This window comes from Impatiens glandulifera, chromosome 6 (genome assembly GCF_907164915.1).
Source record: "Impatiens glandulifera chromosome 6, dImpGla2.1, whole genome shotgun sequence".
Classification (NCBI taxonomy): Eukaryota; Viridiplantae; Streptophyta; class Magnoliopsida; order Ericales; family Balsaminaceae; genus Impatiens; species Impatiens glandulifera.
Window position 1 is genome coordinate 5,166,126 of NC_061867.1, and position 22,709 is coordinate 5,188,834.

A 22,709-nucleotide genomic window follows, 5' to 3' on the forward strand; every position below is an offset into this window, starting at 1 on the left:
GGTTAATTGTATTTACGGGCTACATTTTAACCCGCAGGAATCCATCACACTCCGAAATAATTGCAGAACCAGAATTTTCCGGAAAAAAAAACTCAAAATTATTAATAAAATGAGAAAAGAAACTTATATCGAATCATGTTTATTCGGTCAAGTCGGGTCTTCAACATCCTGATCGAATGAGCTCTCATTTTAAATTTAGGGGAGTATGTTAAAGTACTTGTTTTAATATTTAATAAATTTAAGATAAGAGTAAAAGATGAAATTTAAAATGGCATAGCTCTCTGTTTATCCAAATGGTAAAAAGGTAAAAAAAAAAAAAAAAAGTAAGATTAGAAGTTCAACTGTACAGCTTCCCTCGTTGAGATTTCAATTTGCATTATAACAAAAAAGTACATGTTGATGTCCCATAACATTACTCCTCATCTATAAAATTATGACAATTCTTTTACCTTTGATTATCCAATTTTCTGTTTTAAATTTCAACTCTTTTGCAAGGGTAAAATGAGGATATTATCACCATGGAGGATGATCATCTTCTGGCTTTTGTGGTGGAAGAGGTTTCCATTTAGGTTTCTCATCCCAATACATATCGTAATATATGTGTCCGGGCGCTTGATTCTCCACACAACACCATATACCCACATATCGTTTCACCCTGTATCTGAATCTCTCCTCCGTTTTCTGATAACAAAAATCACACATTTAGATGCGAGCCACGTACAAAACATATATGAAAAAGATATAAATGACCCTTGCCTTGTCAGTGAAACCCGCAAAGGCATCTTGCATTGACGAGAATTGAATTACTTTAACATCCTTGAACGAGGAGAATATTGATTTGTACTGCACATGGAAACCAAATTAAACGAAAAATCCTGACTCTGAAATTTAATAAGTCGACATTGAATGTAATTTTTACCATTTCTTCGTTACTGTTCTTAGGAAATTTTAATGGGTGTCCTGGAGTTGTATTGTTAGACACATCACAGCCTTCAGAACCGCTTTCACAGAGCTGTACATTTAGCCATGATTGCTTTACCTGAAATAAAATTTAAGGCGTTTTCTTAGGTTTTGGTCATTTTGTTCTATTCATGATAGCTGTAAAAGACAATTATGAAAGATGATGGAAATATTAGATAGGCTTGTTTACATTTGTAGGTAAGGATGGATTGTCCAAGAAAGAATATTCTCTGAACTTGATCCCAGGTCCAAATTCGTCCTCAGGAAGCTCCTTTAACATTACATTCACCTGAAAGAAATGAACATTTTGTTAGACACCAACTCTTTGGGTTGAATTGATATCTAAAGATCTATAGAATTTGGTAGACTTTGGAGAAATTGAGGTGAAAAGCCAAGAATCCAATCAAATTGATTATTACAATGTCATATAAAAATAAGAGTAACACATAATACACTAACCTCAGTAGGCCTTGTTCGATGAAAAAGTTGATTATTTGCGTTAAATTACTAAATATCTGCTGTATTTAATATTTAAAATAAACAAAAATTTGATATTTTGGTTGATAATTTGAATGATTTAAATCCAAATAACCCTTCATCAAACAAGGCCAAGTGATAAACAACATTTGGGAGATCTATTCTTAATGTTTTGCTCATACGCATATGAACTATGATTCTATTGATTTTTTCTGATTGGTTAGCTGAAATAAACGACTTGTATTCTTCTGCTAAAGCTTGGGATCTAATCAAACATAGAGGTAGAGGTTATGAGTTTTCTCGAAAGAAAGTTGCCCAATTCCTCAGTATATAAATATTACCTCCAATACATGATCCGCAGGGCATATAAAAGGTTGCTTAGTCAAGGTCCCGGGTAGAATTCCAGGATGTCCAAACCATAACCGGTCCAACCTGCACCATAGTTCAGGCAGAACCTGAAATCATAAAAAATGAAATAGTAGGTTATGAATTGGTCTTCATTATGAAAAAAAACAGAAAGACAGATTCTAATTGATGAGTTTGTGATGTACATTAAGAAAGCATCAGAAACAAGCATGTCTAATTGCTATTTAGATAACGAAAAATACACCCTGACCATGCTCATGTTGATTCCTTCTATGAGATTGGAGTTCAATGATACACATCTCACAACAAGAAATTGTAAAAGTCCCTAAGATGTAGATATACTCACCAGAGTACGACCCAGCAATGAAGCAATAGCTAAAGCTGTCCTTATTTGTTTAATCTGAAAAGAACCATTCAAAACAATTGGTCAAGTGCCAATAACTAAAGTAAAGTATTAAGAAAATAAAGGAGAGGAAAGACAAAAATGCTTACCTGATAATTGACAAGAGAAAAATGTGTATCAATAGTATGCACCCCCTCAAATAACAACCTCTTAGGAATTGATGGCCGAAAGGTTAAGAACCCGCCTTCATAAGAAACAGAACAAGCAGAATAATTTAGAGTTGAAAAGACAAAAAGGGACAGAAAGAAAAAGCTTCTTTGCAGATTTACCTGGGGAATCATAATATTCGGGAGGATCATAGAAAAGCATCGCCTCTCGTAGTCGATGGCGTTTTCCTTCAGTTCCTCCATACTGGAATGTTGTATGCACAGCATACGGCTCCAACCTGAGTTGCTGATACATACCCTGCAAATGCAATAACAAACTTAAGGCTTGTATGATGTGGTTTATCCCATCATCAATCATTGCTTCCATCAAATAATTTCAATCATCAATTCAAATACCAGTACACCTTTACTTTATTCTTTATTATCTTTTAAAATATAAGGATATTTGGCCATTTAACCAAATAATCCAAATAAACCACTTTTTTGTATCAAACAATATTTTAGAAAAAAAAACAAATTATTTGGAAATTGGCTGAGCAAAGTTGTGAAGAAATTGGTTGTTAAACCCTACCTGGACAAAATATGTATGTCCACTGCAAAATGTACTTGCAGGAAGAAGTCCCAACTTGAGATTTCCATCATAAACATAAACAAGACCATCACTGTCTTTAACAGCTGGTCCCAATTGCCTATGCACAAGGTCATTGAAACCATTTTGATCCCATATCTTGTCATCAGCCAAAAGCATATCCTTCCATTCTTTTGCCAATTTTTTAGCAGGTTCCGTTGGCCGCCAATGAAAAATTCCAATGTTATAAGCAGCACCAGCTGTGTAAATATAGAAAGAATCTCAACAGTGAAATTACTACTAAAAAACAAAATTTGTTTCCCAATGGACTGCAAAACCTATGGTTAATCAAAGTAGAGATAAACATTGGCCCCATTTGAAAACACTTTTAAATCTGATTTTGCATTTACAAATATAGAAATAAAATTTTGAATGTCCCTAACTAAGTTTAGTTTCCAAACAATTTTGTAGCTGAATCCAAATACAGAAGTAATAAATGTTTCCAGATTGGGCCATTGTAGCAACTCAACAATAATTGAAAATAAGCCTCATGAAATAATCAATTTATTTAAGTAACCAGACCAATTATCAATCAGTTCAACACTATAGGTATATCTTGTCTGGTCTTAAGATAGAGCTAAGATGAAAACTATGGACAAAAAGACAGTTCACAGTGGCAAAGAACTAAACCACATTTTACATTTCTAGAGTTGTAGTGTCAACTATATAGCTAAAGCACCATGATTAAGGATCTGGTGCTCTTGTTTAATCTGATTACTTTCCAATTTCGCAATAGATGACAACTTCATTCAGTCCTTGAATTTTCATTCACAAACATTTAGGCCTTGTTTGATCCTGGGTTATTTGGATAAGAATCTTTTTGATGTTAAAGTGAGTTATTTGGATAAAATGATCAAAATATCCTTAGTGTTTAGCCAATGCTTCTTTCAGAGTCATCACCTAGTTCCCAGGAGTCTAATCCATCGTCAGCAACAGTAGGTGCAACTTGATCAGTCGATGTTAAGATATCAGCTTCAGGAAAACGAGCAAAATAAGGAAGTGGATTCTGCATCAGGAAAACGAGCTCGTATCATTCAGAAACAAAAGACAATGAAACAAATTTTAATTTATTTTGTCAAAGTTTAAAATGTCAATGAAACGAAAACAGACAAAAAACACACCTTTAACCAGACCATGTCTGTATCACACATTAGTAACTCATAGCCAAATGGAAGAATGGCATCAATTAGAATAACCTTTTCTCTTCCCATTTTATGAAACGTTGGTGAACCCCATCCAACATCAATCGTACTCATATGACTACCCATATCAAAAACTGGAATACCTTTCCAATACAAAGCTTCAAGCAATTTTGTGTCCATTGCACCTGTATCAATATTTCACCAGCATTAAAGACAGATTAAAGCTTATAAAACAATTTCCAAGTTGGAATCATTAAGAACTTACCAACTAGAAGATTATCAACACCCAAATCAGTCAAATGTTTAACCCATGTGAGAATAAAATCCATGAAAGCATAGTTACCAAATGTCACTACAATGACATTATCTTTAACCCTTTTCTCAATCAGTTCTTTCCTCAAAGCAAAGGTCTTCAATGGGGGCATTTTTGAACCAGGAGGTGGAATTTCCCAAATATGTTTTCCAGATTTGTTTCTCTGAGTTGGGGCAGGTGTTGAAACATTGGAACGTTGACGCAAACTTGAAGAATCCCCATCTGATACAAGTTTAATAGATGATTTCATACTTCACAAACCAACATACATCATATACAAATGTCAATTAAACAAACAAAAGAGAGTAAAAGGAGCATACTTGAAGGGAGTAGCCATGAAGATGAAGACTGAACAGAGGAATTGCCTGAAGAATAAATAGCGGAGAAGACATAGACAGAAGAGAAGACGATCCCAACTATGACCGTAGCATAAACTGTAAGGAACAACGGCTTGGAATTAGCAACTTCTTTCCAAGCCATTTTCCTTTTTTAGACTGCAATTGATTGATATCAGTAGATTCAAACAAACTCGAAGATCATCATCATCAACAGCATCCCCAATTGTGTAGAAATGCTAGATTCGAAGAAACCCTAGAAATCGGAAATGGGTTGTGGGTTTTAATCAGATTCAGAATCATATTAGAGAGAAAGGATCAACATTGATTCATAAATGTTAGTAGATCATTGGAGGCGGCTGGCTGGTTAACTATAGGAGAAAGTCAACTTCTTACAAATTGTCAAATAAAAAATGAGCTGTATTTGTATTTTGGTAATATTCTTATCATAAGTTATTTGAAAACTTGAATTTGTATGTTTTTAATATTATTCTTCTTAAGATTAAATGTAGAAAAAACTGCATAATAATAATAATAATCAGTTAAATTATGTGATTTATTTTATATTGTCATGTTGAATGATGATGTGACAAATTTTAGAGTCATTTGATTTAAATAAATTAATATAACTCATTCAATTAACATTAGATAATTGATTTGTTTTAGTTTTTAATTAAAAAAAGTTAACATCATTGTACAATAGTACAATCAAGAGTTGAATTTGAGATATAGATTTCTAAACTATTTTTTTTTCTATCATCTTATGTTATATTATAATAATTTATTTTTTATTATTTTTCTCAAAAATTAATTCAATATTAATGGATTGATATTGAATTTTTTGAATTTATTCTTATTTTTAAATTATTTCTGTACAGCACCATTATTATTTTAACTGTTAAATCATCTAATTAATTAATTAAAATATTTTTATTTTATTTTTTATTGTATTTATTTTTTAAATATAAGAAAAATAATTACGGTAAAGTTTGGATTGAGACGACTAATATGACATGAATACATATTTGGTTATGATCCCAATTACTTTATGGTACCGGACTATCTAGTTGGAGAGAAATCATCAAATTTTTCAATGATCGTAGTCGTACAATACGTAATATTCGTAATATTATTATTATAACGTTTTATGATATTCGTTCTGGAAAGTCAGAGAGTAAGTCGGGAAGGTATTCGTTTTTCTTAAGCATTTATGAGTTCGATAATCTGTCGGATAACATATTTGTAGTATTTTCTTATTTTCATGTTTTTTTTTTATTTTGTTTTTTAATGTCAGGTTTTATCGTTATACTTAAATGATTCTTATAATGTTCAATATACATGGACCATTTTATAAAAAATATATTAAATATAAAAATATTTTAGTAGCTTGTTCGATCAAAATCTCAAATAATCTAACTTTTTAGCATTTATGAGAGATATCGAATTTTTAATGATGGTAGTCGTCCGATGCATACTTTCGTATTATTATTATTATTATTATTATTATTATTATTATGTTTTATGATATTCGTCCTGGAAAGTCGGTGGAATAAGTCGGGATGTATTCGATTTTCTTAAGCATTTATGAGTTTATGAGTTTGATAATATGTGGGATAACCTATTTGTATTTTTATTTTATTTTTAATTCTACTCAAGGATCATTTTACAAAAAAAAAAAATATATTAAATATAGAAAATATTTTAATAGCTCGTTCAATAAAAAAAGAAGTCTCAAATAGTCTAACTTTGTAAAAAAAACTTCATAAAATTCAATATCAAACAAAGATAAACTAAAATAATAACTATTATTACCCTCTCTTTTTTTTTTACATCCTAAAGTATAAAATATTAAAGATATTAAAATAATTTGACACAAAAAATTACAAAAAATAAATGTCTCTAGTTGGCTTTTTTTGTTGGGAATCTAGACAAAGGATAGACTTAAGAAATTTTCTAAAGATTGAAGATGTCATATGCCTTGGGGGATTTGATTGAGTTATTTTAATATAGTTATGTTATTTGAGTTTTTAATTAATTAAATTATTATAATATTTTTTTATTTAAAATTTAAATTTTGTAAAAATAAAATAAAATAAAAATATCTAAGTTAATAATATAAATGATTGAATGATTGAAAATAAATATACCATGTGATAGATGGATTTTTGATAAAATAAAAATACCAAACATCAAGCTAGTTCTACATTATATATCCAAGCAATATTTTAGAAGAGAATAGATAAATATATGAATATTAAAAGAGCTCCAAAAATTGGAATAAAATCAAAGATTGAATGATAAGTAAAGAACATGTATACACTTTTGCTTTTGAAGAACAAAAATTCTATAACCTTCAAAGAAGTGTTATCTTGTGCAGTTAAACAATGCAGAAAGAATAGCCCAAACACTACATAATTGAGAACTCTACAAAAGAGTGAGGAATTCTTTAAAATAAAAAATCAAATAAAATAGTTTTCATGTTAAATTTATACCTTTTGAGGAACATTTCGAGACAACCCTTATATTTTTGGGAGTTACCAATGACATCGTGCCTCTTCGTGCTATTGGTATTTCTTATCGAAGCAAGACCTAAAGCAACATTTTGATTAAATTTATACCTTTTGAGGAACATTTCGAGACAACCCTTATATTTTTGGGAGTTACCAATGACATCGTGCCTCTTCGTGCTATTGGTATTTCTTATCGAAGCAAGACCTAAAGCAACATTTTAATTAGCGCGAACTCTAAACAATTTTCAATGGTATCCCAAAATTATGATATTATGTTGGAGAAAATGTACAATGAACTAGACAATTGACCAAATTTGTTGAGAAATAATTAATTTGGGAATTTATATGTTGCACTTTTTTAAGTGATTTTTTTTTGGGTATTTTTGGAAAGATCTAGATCCAATAAGCTTATTAGTTTTGGGTTATTCATATCAAATTGAATTATGATTGGAGACGAATCTAGGAATTTGAATTAAAGTTTGCGTGAATTTTTTTTTTGGGTGAACTTAATTTTTTAATAAAAAATTATGAATAAAACGAGTGAATAAATGTAAATTTTGTCAATTCTTTAATAATAAAATAAATAAATAGTGAATTAAATTGGAAAAAAAGAGTTAAAAGGGATGATATCACATTTTCACCGTTATTTGTTTCGTTGTGGATTTCGGCCCATCCAAGCCCTAACATAGATCTGTCCCTCCGTTATAAAAAAAAAATAAGTAGAATTTTTTTATCATGGGTGTCTCCTCACATGAATTTTGTTCATGGTTTATATGTGTTTCTTATTTTGTAAGTTCTATTTGAATAGGATATTATGTATTATTAAAGAGAAACCCAGATTAATATTATGAAGAAAAATATTAATCAAATTGCTCAAACTTATGTGACATTGGATTACAAAGTTTGTCTAATATGGTACTTAGTTTGTTGGTTAATTAGGTATTAAGTACTTAAGTAATTATATGTCAACACAAATCTAAGCACTAATGATTCTCATTAATTATTAATCCTCCATACTAGAAAATTTGTTATTGATCCATAGGCCAAAATAATTTAGATATTAAAAAAATCAAGTTGATAAATTGGGCTTAGAAGTATGTTTTGAATTTGGGCTTAGTGAAATGAAAATCAGTCCACAATAAGCTTGGGTAAGCCTTTTTTTGAAGATAATTTATTAAAAGATCTCATAGAAAAAGAATGGAAAAATTTAATGAATATAAGTATAAATTAATCCTGGTAATAATATTAATGAGGAGCCCAGATTAATTACATATAAAGGGAAACACAATTCTAAGCACTAATAAATCTCATTAATTATTAATCCTTCATATAAATAGGATATTTATTATTGATCCGTACTGGATGAATTGAGTTTAGAAGTAGGTTTTTATCATGTTCTCATAATTGATAATAGCTAGTTTAATAATTATATTGCAAATTAATTTATTCAGTCATTATATCTAACCATTTTAAATATTATGAGACCTAATTAACCAGAGCCCTAATGCTTGATAAATTTTTGACATTGAGATTTTTTATTTATGAATCATGATTATACCTAAAATATGAACAAGAAAAAAAAGAAAAAAAAATAAACTGCATAAATGAATTCTTATACATAAAAATAAGGATAATTATCAAAGTTTAACAAATTTTTAATCTCAATATGAGTTAGTATAGCGTTTTAATCGTAGCTTGAATTAGTAAAATGAACAAAAACCGTGTTATTTAATTGCTGATTCAATTAATTTTCGGTTCACTTAGAAAAACAATAATTTAAAGAGATGGGAATCATGATATCATGAAAAGGACTAATCACGGGTAACACAATTCACTAATTTAGGACAAACATTTGTTAACTACTCATTAATTATATATTTAATATATGATTAGTTTTACATTATGGTTTATTAATTAATATTTGACAAATCACCAAAGACAACTAGACATTTGAATTAGTTGACTTTGTTTTTGCCTCTCAAGAATATATTACTCATTAATGAATGAATTAAGCTTTCATTAAAGTTTATAATTTAATACAATTTAGAGTTCATATTTTAATTTTATAAATACACATTGTATAACATAAAGTCAATACAAATTTATAGAACCTTAATTCCATAAAGGTCATTAAGGTAATAGAATTAGTACTTACAAATTATTAAAGTCCCTTAATTAATATTGTAATTTGAACATTATACCTTAAAAGTAGGATCGAACTGTGATATTTGAGCTACTTAGCGAGTTCTAATATACTAAAATATTTTATAATAAAAAATTCACAATTTAATAAATAAATTGTACAATAAACAATCAGATTTTTTTTTTTTAATTTTTATTTATTTTTTATTTTTTAAATAAGCAATCCAATTTACAAAAACCATTAGTATACTTAAGAATTAATCATTTAATTATACAATAAACAATCCACAATCCACACTAATTAATTATGACTCACCTTACAATAAGGTTTTGACTAATTAAATATATAAAAATAAAATCTGCATCAATCAATTAAATTGATTAATTGTCATCAATTATGCACTATTCATAAGATATATGTTTATCTTACCGAAAGATGTATATTTTTAATTTTTATATGTTTGTGACAACTTGCATAAAAAATGTCAATATCGTGAAACATATTGCACCAATTTCATACTTTCATTGATTGATTTCAAGTCATCAAAGCATTTTTATCTTTATAGGAGTTTTGATTTATTTCCAGCCATAAAAAACACTTCAATCTGTAAAGGGATTTACCGACATATGATTTATGCCGGAAATAAATAAATATGCGCCGGTAAAGAGATTTACTGACACATACTTTATGTCGATAAAAGATAAATATATCAGTAAATGAGATTTGCCGACATATATATATTTATATTTACAGACATATACTTTATGCCAGTAAAAGATACATATTTGTCAGTAAATATTTACCGACATAATAAAAGATGCATATACATATATAAGATTTATCAATTTGTATAATAAAAAAATATACTTATAAAGCTTTCTTGTATAATAAAAATGCCAGCTCTCCTCATTTTTGTGTGAATACAACTTGATTAATAAAGATTAATTATAAAGACCTTCTGTTTCGTGTGCAATTTGTATAATAAAACATAGTTATCAAACGTCTTACCTATTGTGTGTAAATGTATATATAACAACTTGTATAATAAAAATTATTTATCATAAGTTTGATGTGAATATATAGATATAAATTTGAATAATAAAAATTACTTATTAAGCTATATATCGTAAGTTTGGTGTGAATATATATATATATATATATATCAACTTGTATAAAAAAAATACTTATTAAGCTCACCTCATGAAAATTTATATGTATAAAATGGTTTAACAACTTGTATAATAAAAAATACTTATCAAAGTCCTTGATTTTATGTGAAAAAAATATATATAATTTTTTTTAACAACTTGTATAATAAAAAATTATTTACCATGGGGGTCTCTTTCGTTTCTTGAGTAAGTAAATATATAAAATATTTAGCAACTTGTAGAATAAAAATATTTATGTGTGCAATTTTTCCTCTACTTGATGCATCAAAGCAACCGCTTTTGACTAGAAAATTTTAATTATAGTGTATAAAATATTTGAAATTCGAGACTAATAACATTAATATGAATAAAAGATTTATTTGACATAGGACTTCTTTATATTATTAAGGTATACCCAAAATGTTTATTCAAATCGGGTATACCGAAATTTTCGATATATATCGTACTAAAATTTCGTTATAACGAAATCACGGTATACCAAAATCTCAAGACAATGGAACAAGGAGTGTACAAAACATTACTATCTATGATTCTATAACAAACAACTGATCATGATCACTTATTTGATTGTTTTACATATTTATTTTCGATTGTTCCCAACATACTGCTATTTTACTTAATATTGTATATTTATTCAAGTATGAAGAAATATTTGATTATGTGCATCACATTATCCATTTAGTCATACTTCTATTTGGATCTGCTTGAACTAAGTTTTTACTGATTGAAGCTTCAAATCACACATTGTATCCAGGTTGCAATTTTCTGAAGCAGAAATATCGGGGAAGTTTTAGATGTCCTAAAAGAATAGCGCGTAGAAGAGTCAAGAATGTTAGTAAAACGAACATTTGTTACAAGTTATCAAAGAAAAAATATTTATTCAACGGTTTTGGATTGTTTTGTTTGTTAAGCAAAGAAAGGGCTTATGGATTAAAATTCATTATTGAGGAAACAAGAAATCAAGTTTATATCTATATGATGTTCACATCAATTTAGACCACATAAAAAAAATGAATAAAGGTGATATATCAATATTCTTACAATAATTTTTCGATAATACTCTATTGTGAGATTTGATATTGTCTCTGGGTATTTCTTTGGAATTGATTCATATATTTTATTTTGTTGAACCCTTCAAATTAATTAAATTAAAAGAGATTATATGATACATCATAGAACGCAATTGACGTGTGGAAATAATTATGTTGACGTCAACCTCTGCTTGTATTAAATTATTTTATATAGAATAGAAATGCATTCTCCTTTTCTCATCAAACAAACAATTTAACTAAGAACTTGGAAGTTTATTCATCCGATTGATTGAAAGAGAAACCAACATGGTTGATGCAGCTCTAATCGGTGGTTTGCTTTCAAATTTGGCACCTCTCATTAAGAATGAATTCTCGTTGTTTTGGAATTTTAAGAAGGAGGTTCAAAAGCTATCGAGCACCCTATCTTCAATTAGTGCCGTACTTGAGGATGCTGAGAGAAAGGCCATGCGGGAGAAGGACAAACAAACTGAAGATTGGTTGCGGAAGCTCAGAGATGTAGCATATGAGGTTCGAGACATCATACCCGAATCCAGGTAACCAACTATATCGCCCTTCCTATTAGCAATACTTGGACGCGTCTTAAAGTTGGTCACAAAATTAAGGATGTTCAAGAGAAACTAGACCAAATTTCTTCAGAGCGCCAAAACTTACATTTGCGTGAATCTATTCACGACTCAAAAATAGACAAATTTACTAGTATTTGGCGTGAAACCATGTCTCTTCCTAGTTCTAGTAAAGTATATGGGAGAGACGAGGAGAAGAAACAGATTATTGATATTCTACTCAATAATACATCTTCTAGTGTTACTGATGCTAAAACACTATCTGTTCTTCCCATTGTTGGACTTGGGGGTCTGGGTAAAACAACACTTGCCCAAATGGTCTTCAATGACGAGGAGATTGCTAACCATTTCGATACGAAATTTTGGGTTTGTGTTTCTGATGAATTTGATATTAAGCTGGTCATCAAAGCCATCTTAGAAGATAAGGCAGAAGCTTCCTTAGAAGAATTGCAGAAAAAAGTTAGAGATAAGTTGAGAGGGAGAAGATATTTGATTGTATTGGATGATGTTTGGAATGAAGAGGTTAAGGCATGGGATGATTTGAGATCTATTTTAGATTGTGAATCCAATGGTGCGTTCGTTCTTACCACGACACGTAAAAGAAATGTGGCGGAAATCATGGAAACTATTCAACATGTCACGTTATCATCGCTCTCCGAAGATGATTGTTGGTTATTATTCGAACAACGTGCATTTGAGCACGAAAAACCAAAAACTCAAAACTTTATTAATATTGGTAAAGAAATAGCTCTAAAATGTAAGGGTGTTCCCTTAGTTGCCAAGACATTGGGAAGTCAATTGAGGTTCAATGGCGACGAAGAGGAATGGTGCAGAATAAGAGATAGTGAGCTATGGAAGATTTCCGAAAATGAAAAATCTATCATGCCTATTCTAAGCTAGGTTGAGTTACTATGATCTTCCTTATCATTTGAAAAGATGTTTTTGTATTTTGTGCTATATTTCCCAAGGATACTAGAATTGATAAGGAAAGATTAATCAAATTGTGGATGGCCCATGATTTAATTCCTACAGTTGAAAACAAAGAAGTTGAAGATGTTGGGAATACAATTTGGAAGGAGTTGTATTGGAGATCCTTTTTGCAAGACGAAGAAGAGAATGAAGCTGTGGGTGATAGCTTTTATACAACATGTATGATGCACGATCTTATACACGATCTTGCTCAATATGTTATAAAAGATGAATGTTATACGATGAAGGCTAATAGCTCAAGTGACGATTTAGGACAACAAATTCGTCATGTAACAGGAAAGGTTCATGAGTTAGACATAATATCAGTTCGGTCTCTTAAGAAAATTCCAGGGTTGCAATCAATAATTCTCGATATTTATATTAATGAAGATATATATAATGTCACAAAGGAGTTTTTGAGTGTTTTGAAGGAACTTTTGTCTTTACGTTTCCTTGAAGTAAGCCTCCGCGATGTGCAAGATCCAGATTTGAGTTGGGTTGGATATCTACAACATCTTAGATGCCTAGACATTTCCCATGGTAAGATGAAAACATTGCCTGATAGTATTTGTGATCTTTTGAACTTACAGAGTCTGAAACTCAATGATTGTTCTAAACTTGAAAGTTTGCCTAGAAATATGAGGGACCTTATTAACTTGAGACATCTTTATTTGGAGGGCTGCCATGGATTAAAATATATGCCTAGAGGGATGAGGCAATTGAAACATCTCAAGACGTTAAGTTTTTTTGTGATAAGAAAGGAGGAGAAAGACTGCCAACTAGATGAAATAAAAGAATTGGATATCTGCGGATCATTGACAATTGAGAACCTTGGAAGAGTCAGTGATGCATCTATTGCAAGAGGGATAAGTATGGCTAAAAAGTCGAGAATAATTAAGTTAGTGTTGAATTGGAGATCTAACGATGAAGTTGATGATAATGAGAGTATTAGACATGATAAAATATCTGAAGCTCTAGAGGTTTCAACTGCGAGGTTGAAGATATTGAGAATGAGTGGTTATAAAGGTGTGAATCTCCCTAAATGGGTGGGAAAGTCATCTTCTTCTCCAACACGTCTTAAGAGTAATGATAATAGTGCTATTAAAGATGACAAAGAAATGATAGTACTATTCCCTCTGCTAGAGAAACTTGATCTCTCTAACATGGAGAATTTGAGGGAATTGGTGTCTCCTACTATTCCTAGTATTGGAGCATTCACTAATCTATGCACGCTCGACATATATTATTGCCCAAAGCTAGGAGCCTTGCCACCTCATCTCAAATCGCTAAAAAGTGTAAGTATTCTTGGTGAATGTTCGGATGAGTTGATAAATAGCATGTCGAATCTTAGTGCTCTCACTAGTCTCTCCGTTCAAAAAATGAAAGAAAGAAGTGTTTTATTTCCGGGTGCTAAGGCATTAATGTTTGATGATGAGATACCATCATCGTCAAGTCAAATCCTTGAGGACAATAATAATAATGAAGCACAAGTAGGAGTACACTCAACATTCAATTCTCTTCAATCTCTGGAAATTGTTTGGTGCCTCAAGTTAAGGCGTCTGTTTAATGAAGGACTGATAATGCAACAAAATCAAGGAGAAACAGAAAGAACAAGAGGTCTCAGCAATTTGAGTATTTTGAGTTGCCCCGAGTTTATGATAACAGTTGAGGAATTTGAAAACCTCAATATTAGTAATTCACTACGGATCCTTGGTTGTTCTACGTTGGTGTCTTCAAAAGAAGGGGACGCACTTCTACGTTCCCTTCAAACCAAACTTGGTCGTCAGAAGTTCATAGTACCCGCGTTAAAGGAATAGCAGAAGAAGAAGAGTCAATTAGAAGGAAGGTACGTACAAAAATAATAATAATTATTACTTAATGACTTGTAATTTCTTGACATGACAAATAATTATATTGATTTTGCAATGGTTTCTAATTAATTATTCTTATTGACTTGGTTGTCAGAATATTCTATTCTAAAAGAAAGACCAAGACCAGAGAATAGTGGCCATATAACCAAATTTGGTACGTAGCGAAAGAAGAAGTCTGTTTCTATGATTTTATTTTTAAATCAAATATTTACCATAAAGATAATTATAATTTTCTCTGGTATAACCACTTTCCATTATATATCCATAAAACTTATGGCTAATTAATTATTTATATAATGCCATATTCACACTTCTATAACATATGTTATATAATCTTTTTTTGCATCAGGAATATTCAGGCTGGCTGGTAGAAAGTGGGGGAGGTTTCTGTTCATTGTTGGAATTGGGACTCTTCATTTATGATTTATTTTCATTAAACTTTCTTTCTTTGGGATGTTATTATTATGTTGGATCTGATTTATTTATGATTGATGTAAATGGGCTGTTATCTTTTTATGATCGGATTGAAATGCTGATGTTTGTAAATATATGTTTTCATCTAAAAATGACAACTGTCGAGTTTAATTAAACTGTATCTTTAGTAATGATTACAAAACATGTTTGGAAAATGTCAATGTTTTTTGAAGGTGGAGAGTTTATTAGATAACCAAGTTCAATCGATTGTAATTTATTGATGGTAGATCGTGTAAGTTACCCACCCCTTTTTTCTTACTAAGAGAATTAAAATAATTTGTATCAGCATCATTTATCATTCCTTTTTGTTTATTTCAAATAAGACTTTTGATATTTGAAGGGTAGTTTAATTTATAATTTTATTTATAATACTATGCAGGTACCTTTCTTAGTAGCAAATAAGATAAAGTCGTGGAATCTGTAATTGTTGATTTATATGGTTAGTAAAGAATCTTGTTGAGTTTAGGGATCAACGGGTAGTATTGTATCCGATCCACCCAATTTCAATATAGTTACCCAACTCTGACCCATCTCTGACATGTATCTTATATTTATCGAATCAATCCTCATTAATATGGGATCCACTATGCGCTTATTATCCTTGATTTTTTTTTTATAGCTTGACAACTTGGAATAAGAAGATGAAAAAGTACTAAACTCAATATTAGATGAAGAGATTAGGGAATAGGAAAGCTGCATAGAATAATAATTTTCAAATATATATATATATATATATAAACAAATAAATTATAATAAAACGAGTAGATAAATATATGTATGGTCTCTTTTTATCTATAATTTAGATAAACAAATAATTAATTAAATTAAATAAAAAATAAAGAGATATGTCACAAACAAATAATTCATATATATATATATATATAAAAAAAAGTAAGTTGAGGTAGTTATCAACAATTACCTATCCCGGACTTAATGGATATTTCAGTTTTACTCTTTATTACGGACCCATCAGGGAATACACGTGGGTATCATGTACTCCTTCCATCCTTTTAAGATTACAATTTGAAACTGGCTCGCGATAACTGATCTGAGCTACCCTATTTGGGGCGGTTTTCCCCCAAAATCGAATGAGAATGGGACGATGATGATATTTGTGTCCCCGTCCTGCGTCCGATCTCACCCTGATTTTGTCCCGAACACTATAAACACAATTAAATATATAAAATCACTAATATATTTATTTATTCATTTTATTTTATAGAAGGGGTAAGTTTATTATTTTATAATAATATAAAATTTCAATATATTACAATCAATATTATATTAAAAAATCTGTTTATATAATTTTATTATATATTTTTATTTTTTAAAATATTTTATAAATTGTGCCCCGCGGGGATTCCCTGAAACCGAACGGAGCAAGGATGGTATTAAAAAATCCCGAAATAAAAACGAGAGTAATGATTAGGGGAGAGAATTTTATATGAAATTACGTGGCGCAATCTGATTTGCTGAAAAATTAACAAATTTTCTCTCTCTTCTCCCTCTCCTCAACTCTTATCATTTTTCAGTTAGTGATACTATGACATACCATTCCCTCTCACAAATTCCCTTCTTCTATCACTCCTCATAAAAATGGGGCGGGATAATAAATGCATTCTCCGCCTCGAACCTCCCCATTGCCATCTCTAATCCCTGTTGAGTTGTATTTTTTTTTGTAACTTATAGATTTATTATTTTCAAGATTGTTTACTTTTAATAATTTTGTTGGTTTTCTTTACTAATGAATATTTTTATATTTTTTAACAATATATATATACATCACATTTAGACAAAAAATTTTTTTTGCTATTCATATATTTTAGGTGATGTCGGAAGTTTATCAATTGATACTCCACAAATTAAAATCGGAGTTCTTTAACGAGTTTACAAGAGTGGCTAACTTAAGGGACCCGTTTGAAATAAAGGGTGTTAGACAATTTATTAGCCAAATGAGAGAGTTCTCTAATACTATCGAGAATCTAGAACTTGTGGATCCGCCACTTGAAGGAGGACGATACACGTTCAGAAGAGGCAATGACAATTGTGGGTTGTCTCAATCTCAAAAAGGACGATACACTTAAACTAAGATTAATATTCTTGATGAGGTGGAAGCGGTTCATGACATTTTGACGGAAGATATTCAAGAGGACAAGGTGAATGTAGCTCAAAAAGGCAAAGGCAAAGATAACACATCAAATTGCAATAACTGCAATAAGCCAAACCACTCCGAGAAGGACGGTTGGTACAAAGGTCAATCTAACAAATGTCATTTGGTCACCTCACAAATACTGTCTAAGTGGAAACACTCATCAAGCAAGTCAGGCTGAGGTAAATCAAACCACCCTAAAGACAAATGGAACATTCTATGTGTGTCACATAGCTAGTGAAAAAGAGAGAGGAGAATGGTTATTAGACAATAGATGCAACAACCACATGACACCGGCCTTTAAAATATAAACTTCCAATGTCCATATTCAATTCGGGAATGGAGAGAAAGCAAAATTAAAAGGACTTGGAAGGATCGTCATTAAGACTAAGGAATGACCGAGTTATATTAATAATGTACTATGTGTGTCGAGCTTGAGCCAAAATTTAATCAGCTTTAGATAATTGGTGGAAAATGGTTATAAGCTCTAATTAAATAACAATGTATGTATTATATTTGATAGACAAAATAAGTCAAAGGTGTTCACCAAAATTAGAATGCATGGTCAATCGAAGTTTCGCTCTCAACATCAACTATATAGATTTAAAAACTCACCAAATTTCTACCTCAAATTACCAAACCTCAACGTTAAGTCATCAACGACTTGGCCATTTCAACTTACAAAGTCTCAAGGAGTCATGTATGCGAATGATGCGTGTTCAGAAAGCAACGTCTACTTTCTTTCCCAAAAGGAGTATAATGGAGAGCTAAAGAAAAAATGGAACTTGTCCACACAGACATTTGCGGATCAATGGACTCCCTTTCTCATGCTCAAAATATGTATTTTGTTCAATTGATTGATGACCACACTCGTTTGACTTGGGTCTATTTCAAGAGACAAAAGTCCGAAGTATTTACAATATTCAAAAAAATCAAGAGTCTCGTTGAAAAATAAAGTGGATGCTTCATCAAAATCCTACGAAGTGATAGAGGCAAGAAATGAACTTCTAAGGAGTTTCACAAGTTTTTTAAATACGGAGTAGTAGAACGACAACTAACAATAATGTACATTCCTCAACAAAATGGTGGAGGAAAAATCAGACGATTGTTGAAATGGTAAAATCAATGATTCGTGAGAAATGTTTACTCAAAACCTTATGGGCTAAAGCAGTCTACATTGTCATTTACCTATTCAATCGATGTTCAATCACAGTCGTACCAAACAAGACTCCGTTTGAAGCATGGAGTGGTAGAAAACCATCGGTAAACCATCTCAAGGTATTCAGAAGTATGTATTATTCTCAAATTCTAAAAGTGAAACGAAATAAATTTGACAAATCGAGCGAAAAATGTATTTTTGTTGGCTATAATACCATGACAAAATTCTATAGAGTGTTTAGCCTAAAAGAATGTCAAGTTATTATCAGCCGAGATGTTGAAGTTGATGAAAATTATTTGTGGATTTAGGAAGAAAATAAAGTTGAGAAAAATGACATTCTAATCAACACTAACAATGATGAACATATTTCATCAATACCAAGTACACCAGATCCGAGCTTAGATAACCTCAATGAAGAAAGTCATGACTCAATTAATCCGACTTCATTAAACTCCTCATTTCCATGGTTAACTCCATAGAGGTACAGATCAATAGACAATATATATGCTACATACAACTATTGTTCAGTTGAGCCCGAAAACTTTGAAGAAGCAATAAAAAAGAATCATGGATAAAAACAATGGAGGAGAAAATCCATGTGATCATGAAGAATCAGACATGGAATCTCGTTGACAAGCCAACCGACAAAAAGTCATTGGTGACAAATGAATCTACAAAGACAGACATCATTTTATCCGACGAAGGATAGAAAAAAAAATCAACATGAGTTTTGTCAATCTGAAGAACAGGTATATGACATTCTCACATAAGCACTTCCAAGAGAAATGTTTCAAAACATCGAGCTAAACTTGGAATCCGACAATTAATATAGTGTAACCTCCACCATTTATTAGATATTATTAGAATCTTAGCCATCAATTACATTATTTTCTTATATTTTAGTTTAAATCAATTAGGAGCAAAACGTTAGAATTCTCATATTGATTAATAAGATTTTTTCAGTTTAGACTTTATAATTTAAGTCAAATGATCAAAACAATAATAAAATATAATTCTCTTAAGTCTTTTTCCAAAATATTATAGCAGTGTCTCTTGTACTTTTATAGCACAACAATTTCATATTTGAAAACAATCATGTTATAGAAACTATCAATAAATTTTGAAATGTGATCTCATCTGAATGAACATCCCCATGATAAATATGATAGAAAGAGTGTTTCCAAATTATGCATCATCAGATTATAACTTATAATCTAGGGGATTTTCCACCGCATCTTAAATCACACAAAAGTTGTAATTGTTTTTGGTGAATTATCTGATGAGTTGTTATATAACATCTCAAATCTTAGTGGTCTCACTTATATCTCTTGAGCATATGTTTACAGTTTGGTGGTGAGTTAGAATACTTTTTGTGAAAGATGTAAATGGGCTGTTATTGGGCCTCAATTAGAACTAAAGTATCTGGTTATCTAGTTTTGGATCTGTAAAAGTTTGCGTGTATGGATATGACATAATTTTTATAAAACATTCTAGATTTTTAGATATTAATGGGATTAATATGATGCTCTTTATTTGGGTGATATTTGGACTATAATATGTAGGATTTTCTAGTCGCACTTTTATTAGCATGATTGACGCGATAAAAAGTGATTTTTGTTTATAAATTGTATAATCGAAAAATGAGAAAAAACAATCAATTATAATTTTTTTTTTTGTAAACAACCTTCTTTTTTACATATTAATTAAGACTTAAGGGTATCTTTGTTTTCTTTTGGGGTCAAATAATATGTTTGATTAGATTCAAGAAGAATATAAGCACAAAATAAAAAGATAGATAAAGATGATCAACCAAATATCATTCCAGAATGCTAAAGGCCAAACAAGGCATAAGCAAAACAAAGGCTAGTTACCAAAGTTTGTTGTCACATTAGTGTTTTCTCATCTTCCTTCCTTTATGTTTTTGGTTATGAGAAATGGGGTTACTCTGTTTCATCGAAACTTTGTTGGTGTTCATACTCTGAGTTGTGCGCCATTGAAAAATTGATAAAAGGTGATATATCAATATTCTCACAATCAGATGAATAGTCTTTCAAATTGATTCATAATATTCTATTTTGTTGACCCCTTTAATTAAATTGAAAGAAATTACATGATACATCATGGACAACCACAATCATTAATAATAAGTATTACATGATACAACAAGCATTCTTAAATTGCTTTTAAATTTTGAGGTCAACCTCTGCTGGAGACAACTAGTAACTAACGAATCCAACGTGTAAGTTCTTGTATTAAATTATTTTATATAGATTGGAAATGTATTATCATTTATCATTTTCTCACTAAACAAACAACTTAACTTGTAAGATTATTCATCTGATTGATTGAGAGAGAAATCAATTATCATCATGGTTGATGCAGCTCTAATCAGTGGTTTGCTTTCAAACTTGCTACCTCTGATTAATGATGAGTTCTCGCTGTTTTGGAGTTTTGAGAATGAGGTTCAAAAGCTATCGAGCACGTTATCTTCAATTAGTGCCGTACTTGAAGATGCTGAGAGAAAGAACGTGCGGGAGAAGGACAAACAAACGAAAGATTGGTTGCGGAAACTCAAACATGTAGCATACGAGGTTCGAGACATCATGGATGAGTGCAACTTTGAAGATCTTCGTCTTCAAGTCAAAAGTCGTAATGCCTCTTCTTCAACCCGGCTCCAGGTATCCAACTTGATCACCCATCCTTTTAGCAATATTAAGACGCGTCTCAAAATTGGTCACAAAATTAAAGATGTACAAGAGAAGCTAAACCAAATTTCTTCAGAGCGCAAAAAGTTACATTTGCGTGAATCTATTCATGACTCAAAAAAGTTACATTGTCTTGAATGTATTCAAGACTCAAAAGAAGACAAGTTTACTAGTAGTTGGCGTGAAACCGTGTCTCGTTCTAGTAATCAAGTATATGGGAGAGATAAGGAGAAGAAAGAGATTATTGGTATTCTAGTCAATAATACATCTAGAGTTGGTGTTTCTAAAGAATTATCTGTTCTTCCCCTTGTTGGATTTGGGGGTCTTGGTAAAACAACACTCGCCCAAATGGTCTTCAATGACGACGAGGTTTCTAAGCATTGTGATACCAAAATATGGGTTTGTGTTTCTGATGAATTTGATATTAAGTTGGTCATAAAATCCATCTTAGAATTAAAGGAAGAAGCTTGCTTAGAAGAATTGCAGAAAAAAGTTATTGATAAGTTGAAAGGGAAAAGATATTTGATTGTATTGGATGATGTTTGGAATGAGAACGTTGAGGCATGGGATCAGTTGAGATCTATATTAGATTGTGGATCAAATGGTGCATTCGTTCTTTTAACAACACGTAAAAGAAATGTGGCAGAAATCATGGAAACTATTCAACATGTTGCATTATCATCTCTTTCTGAAGATGATTGTTGGTTATTATTCAAAGATCGTGCATTTGTGCATGGAAAACCAAAATCTACGAACTTTATTAGTATTGGCAAAGAAATAGCTAGAAAATGTAAGGGTGTTCCTTTAGTTGCCAAGACATTGGGAAGTCAACTGGGGTCGAAGAAGAGTGATGAAACAGAATGGATAAGAATAAGAGATAGCGAGATATGGGAGATTTCACAAAATGAAAATTCGATCTTGTCTATTCTAAGGTTGAGTTACTATGACCTCCCTTATCATTTGAGAAGATGCTTTGTGTTCTGTGCTATATTTCCCAAGGATATTGAAATTAAAAAGGAGAGATTAATCCAATTGTGGATGGCCCATGGTTTAATTCCTATCGTTAAGAACCAAGAAGTGGAAGATGTTGGGAATACAATTTGAAAAGAGCTGTGTTGGAGATCATTTTTTCAAGAAGAGAAATCAGATCGGTATGAACATTATGAAACATGTAAGATGCACGATCTTATGCATGATCTTGCCCAATCTATTAT

At 30.8% G+C, this 22,709-nt stretch overlaps 4 protein-coding genes across 4 annotated transcripts; 3 read left to right on the forward strand and 1 right to left on the reverse strand.

Moving 5' to 3' along the window:
- Positions 1–344: 344 nt before the first annotated feature.
- On the reverse strand, positions 345–5,123 carry LOC124941936 (arabinosyltransferase XEG113). The gene is made up of 13 exons (XM_047482322.1): positions 4,717–5,123; positions 4,349–4,618; positions 4,063–4,268; positions 3,842–3,947; positions 2,885–3,141; positions 2,476–2,611; positions 2,296–2,390; positions 2,150–2,203; positions 1,779–1,892; positions 1,151–1,249; positions 920–1,039; positions 757–843; positions 345–681 (listed from the first exon to the last, which is right to left on the reverse strand). Exons 1-13 carry the CDS (start codon positions 4,874–4,876, stop codon positions 514–516), a joined length of 1,872 nt encoding a protein of 623 aa, XP_047338278.1. The 5' UTR covers positions 4,877–5,123; the 3' UTR covers positions 345–513.
- Positions 5,124–12,318: 7,195 nt separating this feature from the next.
- Positions 12,319–13,068, forward strand: LOC124942990 (putative disease resistance protein RGA3). The gene has a single exon (XM_047483557.1). The coding sequence runs from the start codon at positions 12,319–12,321 to the stop codon at positions 13,066–13,068; it is 750 nt and encodes a 249-aa protein (XP_047339513.1).
- Positions 13,069–13,175: 107 nt separating this feature from the next.
- LOC124942991 (putative disease resistance protein RGA3) lies at positions 13,176–14,954 on the forward strand. The gene has a single exon (XM_047483558.1). It carries the CDS (start codon positions 13,176–13,178, stop codon positions 14,952–14,954), a length of 1,779 nt encoding a protein of 592 aa, XP_047339514.1.
- A 6,205-nt stretch (positions 14,955–21,159) lies between these two features.
- On the forward strand, positions 21,160–22,599 carry LOC124942992 (putative disease resistance protein RGA3). Its single transcript, XM_047483559.1, has one exon. The coding sequence runs from the start codon at positions 21,160–21,162 to the stop codon at positions 22,597–22,599; it is 1,440 nt and encodes a 479-aa protein (XP_047339515.1).
- The last annotated feature ends 110 nt before the right edge of the window (positions 22,600–22,709 follow it).